This window comes from Hyperolius riggenbachi, chromosome 2 (assembly GCF_040937935.1).
Source record: "Hyperolius riggenbachi isolate aHypRig1 chromosome 2, aHypRig1.pri, whole genome shotgun sequence".
Classification (NCBI taxonomy): Eukaryota; Metazoa; Chordata; class Amphibia; order Anura; family Hyperoliidae; genus Hyperolius; species Hyperolius riggenbachi.
In genome coordinates this window covers 459,737,888-459,750,107 of record NC_090647.1, presented here as the reverse complement: position 1 = coordinate 459,750,107, position 12,220 = coordinate 459,737,888, and the positions used below count along the sequence as shown (strand labels likewise).

Here is a 12,220-nt window from a genome sequence, read left to right as displayed (position 1 = left end):
TCCATTCTAGCGAATTGTATAGAAGGGAAATCGTTCCCAAAATCTCTTGCAAAATGCTATCACATATCGCCAGCGATTGAGATAGCGCTTTGCGCTTTTTAGTGGGTTTCAGGCCTCAAGCCAGGTACACACAATTAGCTCTGGCCAATCACTGAGAAATGTTACCACCTCCATGTAATATGAGGTTTTACCTACACAATCTGCTCATAGTATCCAATATGTGTTGAGCCCTCATACTACACGGAGGAGGTAAAATTGGTCAGTGATTGCTGATTGGACAATCATTATATAAAGTGTGTACCAGGCTTAAGATTGGCCATACACATCAATCTAGACAGTCAATGAGATGCTAAAATGTTCCAGCTGATGCAAATGTTATTATATGCAGCTTAGATTACTACTTATAACCAGTCAAATGCAGTGACTGATGTCTCTGAAAGGTTTTCAGTCCTTATTCTCGAAACAGCTGCAAGAAACCCTTGTCCCATGATGTATTGCATTCACTAAATGTAAATAATACAGCCTAAAAGGTGTTTATCCCCCCCCCCCCCCCAACACACTTTCAATTGCAAGGAGTTTTTGGGAATCAACGGCGATTGTCGGTGTTGCCAAAACGCCCTAATGGGTACCTACCCTCAGGGCTCTTTCATACGGGCAGCTGAAGGCAGTGAATTCATCTTTCGTCAACTGCTGTCTTGCACCAGCCAGGCACTTGTTAGCACTCAGAACCGGCGGTAGGCAGAAGGCCCGCACATGGGGTCAAATGTAAACACAGCTGCAGCCATGCACATACAAGACATGCTGTGGCTCTCTGCAGCCAGGTAATGCGTGGTGCTATAAATGCTGCTCTCCCTCCTGTTTTAAAGAGGCTTAAGTAAAGTCACCAACCGAGGGTAATATCGGGAAGGTGAGTGGGTGTTTGCTGTTAATCACCCACATTGCTGCCTTAACAAAACCTTTTTGCAGAGAAAAAATAATCAAATTCTCCATCTCCACTTCACACTGCCACTCAGTTTGGGCAAGCAAACGGTCACGGAAGGGGTGTAGTTGGGTAGAAGAGGTTTGTGGTGTTCAGCCCCTTGTGAGTAGGGGAGTGCCACTCAGAGGACTGCATCATCGTCCTTTCCTATGATGCATTCCACTGATCAGGATAAAGGAAGCTAGAATTCAAATACCAATTACTACAAGTATCTCTTGCCTGTTGATAAAGGTCAACGGTGGTAACCGGTACAATTTCCAACCAGGGTACAAGGGTATGCGACCAGAAACAGTAGATGCCTGGAGAACACGTGTGACAGGTTGAATAGACCTGTAACTTTGCCAAGGCCTTGTCTCAGCCGGATTGCTCCTACGGCTTCAGGAAGTACCCAAACGAACAGAAGAGACAGCACACCACTGGCTGCAAACAATTTTTGCTGTATTAGGAACAAGTACACACTACATGTTACGGATATTACATCCTTCTTCAGGTGTTAAGCACCTGAAGAAGGATGTAATATCCGTAACATGTAGTGTGTACTTGTTCCTAATACAGCAAAAATTGTTTGCAGCCAGTGGTGTGCTGTCTCTTCTGTTTGTTTGGGTACAAGGGTATGCGATAATGTTTGCAGGCCTAATATGTGCCAGAATAAACATTTTCCTGGGAAATCACTTAAAATGATAAACTGACAAAACCCAATCGTAATGAGCAAACCCAGCTTACCTGATCCATCTCCTTGGGTGGCATCATCCAGTCCTTGCCGGAATGAGGTGGACTTTTGCAGGGTGCTGGTCTTGGTTTGGTGTTTGAATATGGATGAGGAGAGTTCTTCTAATGAACAGCCCAAGAGATAAGCAGCTTTCTGCGCCCATTCATGACGTGCAAACTGCTTTCTGCCACCTTTATGAGGGGGAAAAAAAAAACTATAAGAAGACAATAAGAAGTATAAATAAAACTTGTAAATCGGAGCATGGTTGATCATAAACCTGCCTTGTTCTTAAGGCATGTAAGTGGATTTCTGAAACAAGAGGAACAAAAGGGAAGACTACTTCGAGGCAACCGATTCAACTAGGAGATGCAGCACAACTAGGGATGGCCCTGCCTAGGAGAACTCACGGAGAAGCATGTGATCAGTTTTATCAGCTGACAGATTTATAAGGTTCGGATTTGCTGGTCATGATCATGCGTTAAAAGCAGGAAGTCTTCACAGCAAATCAGAACTTTGCAAATCAGCTGATCAAACTGATCACATGCTTCTCCGTGAGTTCTCATAGGCAGGGCCATTCCTACAAACCCCCAGCTAGCTGTTAAATCATGCTGACGGTTTTGGTACCACTATGCCAGAAGGACAAAGGCACCTGTGACTAGGCCTGAAGGGAGCATGTAGCTTGCACTGGAGCCTTTCCTTTCTTCCAGCCCTTCCAAGACCAATGCAATCTTCTCTTTATACCTTCATTCAGAGGGTTTATAGCCAGACTGTGTATAGTCATCTGAAGTGCAATCCACATAGTATGAATGGAAAGGGGAATTTTTCTTTAATAGGACGTTGCATTAGAACACTCCATATTTCTCACAGTTTGTGTTTCAACCAGAGATATTTTACAGCTATAATGCGCTTTTTTTAACTCACAATAAATAAAGTTCATCTGACACATGGGAGGGAAGTTAGTGTTTGGCATAGGTAGGTGGTAGGTCAGTGTTAGGGATTAATTCAGGGAAGGTAAGTTTTTAGTCTGAGAATAGGATAAGAGAGAGAATAGTAAATCAGTAACACTACCAATATTCTACTAACATCGATAACATGTGATTGTAAAATATCGGTCATTTTACCGATATTCTGCCATCAGCAATATGGTAAGATGAGGACAAAAATTCAAAAAGTCAACCCTTATTCAATTCCCCTTTTCTCCGTTTTCTCCTAGGTGATATTTTCATACCTTATCAATTAAATGCCTTTAAAGCTACCAGCAAGCAAGAAAATACGCAGAATAATGTTGACGGTACTAATTCACCTACTTTTTGGTACTTTTTCAACTGCAGAGTTTTGAAAAGTTATCTTTACCAGAAGAAAAAAGGAGAAAACTTGAGAGAAAAAGTGTATTAAATACAGGCCATAGTGTGAGGATTTTAACGTAATTCATTTATTGACAAGAAAACTGTCAGATTTAATATTATAGACCGATATTCATTCCTAAGGGTTAACGTATATAAACCAAAGCAGCAAGGGCATGTTGGGGGGTGTTGTTCACAGCAACCAATCAGGTGATTATTTTCTTTGTCTAAGCAGCATCAGACTAAACGGCAGCGGTCATGTCATTGCTTCCAGTGAACATCTTTCCTTCCCCTACTTCATTTTATTTATTTATTTTTTGATAATTAACCCAAATGTTCTAAACTAAAGGCAAAAACTGCATCAGCATCCAAAATAAGAGTCGCCGGTGTCAGTTAAGTATCTTTCACGCTGAGTCCGGTTATGAGACACTGAACAACAACATATAACAGACGGGACACATTCAGCTGGAGACATAAAAAAAGCAATGAAGATGAAACACTTTATTTACCTTCATCTGCTTCTGTGTTGTAACGGAGCAGCATGCAACATGCAAATAAAAACACTTGGTTAGAAAACAGACAGACACAAATGTGCAACAGTTATCCAGACTACAGCCCAGACTAAAAGGGCATCGCAGAAGAGGAGGGAGATCAGGTTGGCGGAGCAGGCTGTGCGGGTCAGGACTCTGCGTGTCATTACAACGCGCTGACCACAGGTGCTGCCAAATTAGAGGATTAGAGAAGCATAACGCTGCAGGATAACAGCTGATCGCAGGCTTGTGTTCCTTCGCAACTTTTTAGTCACTATCCGACACAGAGATTCTTATCGGCTTACTAAAATAACATTGCCAGTCAAAAATAATCTCAGCTTTATTTTTATTTTTTATTTCTAACAAAAATCTTCAAAAATGTTTTTTGGAGGAATATCCAAAGAAAGAGATGGAAGCTTTAACTAGACAATGCTTTGTACTGCTGTTCTGGATCTAGTTGAAGTTATTTGGTTTTCCTTTGAATCCACCAGGACTTACATGTTACATTGTTATATAATATTGCCAAAGCAGAGAAGGCTCTGGGGTCATAGCTGTGACCTGGCCTGGACATTGTACATCCTATCCCAAACCTTGCCAATGGTTGTGTTGGTCATCATGCTGATTATGTGCCCTACTAGTAGCAAAAGCAACCTACCCACCCGGCAGGCCCATGCAGGGTTCTGCATGCTATCTTGGTTAAGTAATAGGTTTACCAGCTCATGCAGAGCCACAATAAAATCTCTTATGCAGCAAATGAGATGCCACCACCTCACCCTAATTTCACACTGTCCTCAGTTCACAAAAAAAACGTTTTAGATTGCAATTTGGGTCATAACCAGCTTTCCTAACTTCTTTATTTGTACAGCTTAATTAACTCAGCACCTGCCTCTGACTAAAAATAGGGATCACCCCCTCATCAGGTCAATACATTTATTAATACCATCAAGGAAACCAATTTAAAAATCTCATATCTAAAGGTGGAACCTTTTTAAAGGGATCCTTCAGATTTAGGTTCTGAGCAACAAACATTTGCTGGAAGCCTCCATCACTATAAGCTTTATGTTATTTACAGATGAACTCCAGAATAAAAAAAGCTTTTGTTTTGGATAGTAAGGAAGGGGGTTAAGGAGTTAAACAGGACAGGATGTTGGTAACTTTCTCCAATGAGGGCTTAAGCCTCAAACACATATACGAGGAATGTCACCCAAGGGGGTTGGAACCTTATACCTCGGGTGACATTAGCGGGCTGACACTGCTTTGCTAACCTGCTCTGATGCTATGTGGGGAAAGAAGGCAGATGGAGTGGTGCAGGAGAGATGTCCCGTGGTGGGCCCGGTGAAAGGGGAGAACAATGCTTTCAACCGCCGATCGGTCGAATCAACTCGCATGGCTGAGGCATGGTGGGGCTGCTGACCACACTGGACTCTCAGCAGAGGTGTTTGTTATCGACCACCTTGGCATAGTTTCCTCTAGCATGTGTATGAACCTTTAGAGCCACAGATGTCCATGCAGGTTCTGTGGGAACGGGACCTTCTCCCCAAAGAGGAGACAGACAGTATTAAAATCCTAACAGGGTTTGTAACACTGTCTAAGAAAACCTTTTCCCCTGGAGTTCAGCTTTATAAAGAACAGGGAATATTATTCTTCTAATTTACGGTAAATCTTGGTCTTCATACACAGCTGTTATTTGATTGTACTCAATATCCCTCCAACACATTTCTCTCTAACAGTAAGTAAATAAAGCACTTCTAATTAATCCTGCTGGTATCTTGCTTTGGCATCAGCTACTGTAGCTTTCCACTACTCCTCTGTTTACATAAATACCTCCATGACAGATGAGATTACCTAACTTGACTTTTATTGCAATATCGTTCTTCTGTTTACAAAAGTGTTCCTTTGACAGATGAGATTATGTGGTTTGGCTTTTATTACAATACATATTATAGATGATTTTGGCAGTGTGTTGTATTTTAGTTGCCGCAAAAGAAGAAAAATAGGATTGTTTTGGGATTGTAAGGCAAGTACCAGCATCAACTCTAACTTCTCCTGTTTTAGCCGTATGTGTTATAGGTTACAGTGAACCTGTGGCTAAAAACACTTTAACAAATGAGAATGCACCAAATGTTGTGCTCCATTTTAATTCCGTATATCATCTGCCTCACTAATGGGACCTGGAATGTCCCCCCAATTTATTTAGCAGCTTACTGAAGCTTGGAGCTCTGCAACCCCACAAACTCTGCAGCAAGGCAAAGGTCAATAGGTGGTTTAGGCCCAAGCAGAGCACTGTATACTACAGGCTAAGGGGTGTCCCTGTGCTCCACCTAAAAGCAAGCCAATAGTATTTCAGGAGAATATCTGGGCTGCACTGGAGGGATGTGCAGTGGAAGAAACGTTATTCCTTTCCACCTTATGGTACAGAGGTGTGTTCCAAATTACCACAGATTTGGTTCAAAGGGCATCTTCAGTTTTAAATGTAAAGATATCCTAAGCTTAATGTATATAATCTTATTGCTTTAGGCTTCTTGCACACCAAGACGTTGCATTAGGTGCCACGTTAAGGTCGCATAACGTGCACCTACCACAACGTATGGTGCTGCAAGAGCCGACGGTAGAGTGAGCCGCGTTAGGCGGCTCGAGTCCTATAATGTCTCCCAGAGTGGCGCTGATTGGCCAGCGGGACCACGTGATGCGGAGCGAGACACTCCGCATCATGTGGTCCCGCCGGCCAATCAGCGCCCGCCAGTGCAGTGAATATTAAGTAGCCATGTGCGCGGCTACTGTAGCTGGCTCTCCCCGCCTCCTCTCCGCCCCCCACTGCGCATGTGCAAACAGTCTAACGCGGCTATAGCCGCTCCAACGCCGTAGCATGCTGCACTCTGCACAGAACGTGCAGCGTTACATGTAACGCAATGTGGGCTGTGTGAACAGCCCACTTGTGTTACATTGCTGTGCGTTGGGGGAGCGTTACAGGCGCACTAACGTGCGCCTGTAACGTCTTGGTGTGTAAGCAGCCTTAAGGCCTCTTTCACACCAAGACGTTGCGTTTTAGGGGACATTAAGGTCGCATAACGTGCCCCTAACACAACGCATGGTGGTGTTGAAGTTGGATGTCAAATTGAGCTGCGTTATGAGACTCTTGGTGCTATTCTGGGAAGTCCGGATCTTTTCAATGATTCGGATCGGATCATTGAAAAGATCCGGATCTTTGAACCAAATCTTTGAATCATTTTACTAGGGAAGCAGGAAGCAGGGGGTGCAGCAGAGTGAGAGGTGCGAATGAGGGCACATTGAGGGTGCTAATGGGGAAGGGAGAGATGCAGCAGGAAGATTGTGCTTGTGCACAGAAGCTGCAGTTCCTGTTTCTTCCAGACATCCACTGTGAACCGAATCCTTCATTGTGATGATCCGGATGATTCGACTCACAAAAAAGATCCACAAAGATCTGACTCCTTCATGATCTGGACAACACTACAGTGCAGTGAATATCAATTAGCCATGTGGCTAGGAACAATAGCGCACTCTCCCCTTACTGAGCATGTGCAAACAGTCTAACGCAGCTAAAACCACATATAACACACAGCATGCTGCACTTTCTTTGAACGTCCAGCGTTACACTGTAACGCAACGTGGGCATTGTGAACAGCCCATTGATTTTTCATTACTAACGCCTGTAACGGCCCACTGTGAAAGCAGCCTAAAGCTATAAAACCTATGTTTCCATTTGTCGCTCATCAATACATATGTACATGGGACATTGATATTTGTGTAATGCGCTCCTGGTTTTGAAGTGCTGTACAGTGTTTTAGGCTGGCCACTTGCAGGCTGAGAATGGGCAAATGTGGATCCAAAGAACATTGATGTCCTACACTATAGCTTTAATTTTAATTCCAGTTCATCAAACATCCGACTGCCTCCAACTGCACTTACTGCTGTTTATGGTTTTGGATCCTTCCCACTACATATGCGACTTTGCTTCCTGATGGCACTTCAGATCAGGAGATTTCAGGAAAATGTGATCAACGTGATCAAAGCCATCTGAAATCAACCAGTTTGGTAAATAGCCACTACAGGGGATTTTACAAAAGAAAAATTATGGAGAATGGACATATTTGTATGCTTCTGATTTGCTGGCTTTGATCACATTATTATGTGTCTCTTCTGCTTCCTGTGTAGGCTGCACCAGGAAATGAACACAGTGGATAATTCATTATGCACATTTTTGAATTAACATAACACTAAAAGCATATAAATAAATAGCACAAGACTCAAATGAAAGATTAAACTAAGTATAAAAATGTTATGTTTGTGTGATTATTTTAATGGACCAAAAAGTATGAAGTTAGAAACGGCATGGGGCCGACTAGAGTGCTTACAATAGCGATCTGCCCTTTCTTGGAATCGCTGGCGATTTGACAATCACAGTGCCTGCAGCATTTTCACAGCAATTTTAATTCAAGGAACGCAGGGTCCAAAATAGCATACCTTGAAATATTCCTTGTTCCATAAACAGCAAAACACATGGACTTTCTATTTTAAAGTCAGATACGTTCTTGGCTGGTTTGAACAGAAGTATTTGTTCTGTCTGAACTTCTGTCCATTCATCACCACCAACATGAGGTAGACAAGGAGGAGCTGACCCTACCCTGCTGAGCACAGAGCTGACCCTGCCCAAATGAAGGAGCAGAGGTAGGCGGGCAGGTCAGATGAGGACTCTGTGCAGAGGAACAAACTCCCAAAGTGCTGCCAGTTATTGGTATACTTATCTCTGAGTCATGTGACTGGCTTTTCCAGGGAATTTCACTGGGAAAGCTGCATCAAATAAAAAAAATAGTGAAAGAAATGTCATAGCCCCTATTCACCATTACAAATAATGAAGCATCTGGGAGGGTAAAGTAGAGCTTTAATGGTCTTGGAGGAGAAGGAACATTGCTTTGTCCAGTTCTACCTGTATACCTGTTGGTTGACTGCAGTATTTCAGATGTACCGGTATCTTTTTTTTTCGGTTTTCTTTGATAGATTTATTTCAGTCTTTCGTGAATCTCTCATTGTGTGTCCCATTATGCATGTATGTTTTTGCTGTTAAGTTGATTTAATAGATGTGCACATTGAATGTCCCATAGAGAGGATGTACGGTCATACTGTATGCATTTCTGGGAGCTACTGTACCATCCTTTGATTGCAGCCAGCTAATGAGAGACTTTTCAAATCTATCAAGTCATCAATGACAGACTTCTCCATGATTTCTCGCATTATTGATCATTTCTAGAGGATCTTACTGTTCCTCACTATCTCAGCGCATGTCTTGGAGTCTGCAGAGACTGGTAGAAAATAGCTGAACCTAACCACACAAAACCATGAAATGCCGACACCAGACAGATTACAAACCCATACATACATATGTAATGCTATCAAGAGAATATGGAACAGCAAGTAACAATGTGACAACAATGATTTCATACAGTGTGATCAAACTGACTAGACATTGGTAGTAATGCAAGCATGTGATTGAGGGCAGAGATTGTCCTTCTATGCCACTCTCTGTTTTTGAATCCATGGTGAGAAACTGAGCAAACTTTTGGGGAAAACACAAGCTGCTCTTTAATTACTTGCCGTGTGTCCTACAGGAAGGAGGCCTTCCACAATTTTATATAAAGTGTCTCTGTAGTGACACTAAAGTACCTTAAACTAAGAACAGCACAGAGTGTCCTTTCAGTCAGTGTTGTCCGTTTCTGATTTACATTAGTATAGTACAGTATCCCCTAATGTTACACTCCATGCAAAGGCATCAGCATGGTCACCTGCCGTTGATCTGGATGCCGCCACCTCCACTCCTCTCCGCCCACAATGTGACATCACTCCCAGCCTATTTCACCCTTACCAGCATGAACTGAGAAGCTGGTAAGGTTGAGAGGGAAGTAACATCCCAATGAGTGCAAAGACTGCCGCATCCAGGCTAAGCTCCAGTGACCAAGCTGACCGTGGCTTCTGCATGCAGTGGATACTGCACTTTGGATCAGAAAATTGTCTAAGTACAGCCAGTGTGTCATAAGCTGCTGTGTTTCGATTAGGTACTTAACTGTCATTACAGCTTCACTTTAAAGCTCCAGCTCTGGCACATATCTTAAGCTGGCCACTAACGGTCCAATTTCTAGTAAAAAATCGTTAGAGCGATCAGAAATTCTGATCGGATTGGTTGTAAATAATCTCCATTGGTGGACACAATAGATTATGAGCGAGTGAAAAAAATGTCGCCCGAATGAATTTTCGTCGAATGAAAATTTGGATTTTCTTGGTGGTCGTGATAGATAGGAAGCAATGATTGGATAGTTGATGGTGTAGTGAACGATTTTTCGTCCGATCAGAATTTCTGATCGCTCGAACGATTTTTCGCTAGAAATTGGACCGTTAGTGGCCAGCTTTATATGCATTCAGCAGAACATCATTATATGAATTATGCATTCAAAAGTTTTCAAAGAAACACTGCTATTCTTGCAGAAAAAAAAAAAATCTCCAGCTGCCTGCTCAAAACTACTAGTCAGTGTGAAGATAGGGTGTCATTCAGCAGGGAGGTGTGGCTTCAGCTGACACAGCAATCCATTTGTCCCCTTTAAAGGCAACCCTAGGTGAGGGATATGGAGGCTGACATGTTTATTTCCTTTTAAATAATGCACATAGCCTGGCTGTCCTACTAATCCTTTGCCTCTATTAAGTCAAGCCATAGACCCTAAACAAGCATGCAGATCAGATGTCTATGATACATCTGACAAGATTAGCTGCATGCTTGTTTTGGGTGTGCGATTTAGACCCTACTGATCAGAAAGATCAGCAGGACTGCCAGACAGGCAACCGGTATTGTTTAAAAATAATTAATTATGGCAGCTTCCATAGGTCTCACACCTTGGGCTACTTTGTTCCTTTTAAGCCCAAGTGATTATAAGCTGAGCGCTTCCGACTGACTGACACCAGGTTCACACAGTACCAAATGAAAAACTGATCCTGTAAAAACTGACCCAGTTTCCGTTTGGATGGATCCATTTGTTACGATGGGTATTTTTGCAATAGGATCCATCCCGAAAGTACTATTGTGAACAGATCCTACTGCTTTGCACAGGAGCAGTTCAGACTGGTTCCACTAAACAGAACATTTTAATGCCAAGATGAACCCTGCCTCAGTGGGCAGCTTTCAGCTGCTGGGCACCTATGAATTCATGCAGTGGGTGGTATCCTCCTCTGCAAATACTATTTTTTTGTAACTTATAATTACCTCAAAACAATGTTGTATTAAATGCATATAAACAGAGCCTTAAAGAGACAATGAGGTCTCTCTTTTCATCTTAATTTCCTAAGCAGATTTGCTGCACCCCCACAGCAAAAGGAGTGATTTATGGCTTTAATAGCCGTGCAAAGTTCCAGGGCTCGCATCCTTCACCTTCCTGTAAGAGGCAGAGCTGTGTGCAGTAGCTCTGCCTCATCTCCAGTCAATCTCCGCTGATCTCCACCTCTCCCCGCCCCTTTCAGTTTTCTTTCACTGCGAGGGGCGGGGAAAGGCAGAGATCCGCCAAGATTGGCTGGATAGGAGGCAGCGCTACAGCGCAAAAAGCTCTGCCTCCCCAGGGCAGCAGTATCTTGCGACCTGCAAAGTCGTGGAACTTTGCAGGTCTATTTCTTAGCCATAAATCACTCGTTTTGCCGCGGTGATGCAGCAAATCTGCTTCAGATTTAATGCTGAATTGGACTGGATAAGAAATTAAGGTAAAAAAAATTTCAGTGTCTCTTTAACTAGGGCTTCAACCAGAACACAGTGACTGTCAGGAGCAAATCTGACTTGATAAGGGAGAAGTTCTGAGTGAGAAATGTTCAGTTGTAAGTTTTTACATTTTGGGAGCGTTTTATAATAATTTCAGGAATGTATTGGATAACAGCAGCACCTCTGATTAGCATCTTATATAGTACAGGTAGAGTGATAGGATTCATGCAGTAAGGAGCACATAGCTAAAGTGTCATTTCATTCTATTACTGCAAACCACAAACACCAATTCTGTGCACAGAAAACAAGAAGAATCTCTCTATACACACAGAGATCAGGAAGCATCATACAATCATGCACAAGTCATGTTATCAGCAAGATAGGGCAATTCAATACATGCAGTTATAATGGAGGAAATTTACTAAAGTCACACAGTGGTTCTACGGTATAGATGCATATTCGTCATACATTGATAAGAGTCACATGGGGTTCAGATATGCAATCAATATGAAAACCATTAGAGATGGTTAAAGAAATATAATTCCACCTTGCATGCAAGTTCATGCAAATTGTATGCAGCTAGGAATTGGGCCAATCAGATTCAGCAGGAAATAAATCCGAATGACTCAAATCCAAGCTGCATATAATTTGCTTGAAACTTGTACGTCTCTCTAAAAACAATCACAAACAATAGTAAAACGCTAAAGGTTACAGTCTCAGAAATTGATTCGCTTCAATGTGATCAAAAACATCTACGTGTTTACGGTCTCTACGGTGTAAAAATCTGATTGAAAGTAACCATTCGGTCTCAAGCTACCCATCTGTGCGGCAATTTTCATCTATTTTTAGTTCCATTCCACTTTACAGATGGACAGTGACCTTCCCAGTCTTTTCAGAGATCAAAAGCAAAGC

General features: G+C 42.5%; 1 protein-coding gene across 24 annotated transcripts in view; it reads right to left on the bottom strand.

Annotated features, from left to right (window-relative positions):
• Window positions 1-12,220, bottom strand: part of MYO18A (myosin XVIIIA) — a 488,146-nt gene that overhangs the window by 263,356 nt on the left and 212,570 nt on the right. For 23 of the 24 annotated variants that reach the window (XM_068270111.1, XM_068270110.1, XM_068270109.1 and 20 more), the window contains 2 exons: window positions 3,541-3,552; window positions 1,703-1,879 (listed from right to left, as the gene is read on the bottom strand). In XM_068270111.1, coding sequence (XP_068126212.1) covers window positions 1,703-1,879; window positions 3,541-3,552 — 189 coding nt within the window. The remainder of the gene's footprint in view (window positions 1-1,702; window positions 1,880-3,540; window positions 3,553-12,220) is intronic. The other variant, XM_068270113.1, reaches the window with a different exon arrangement.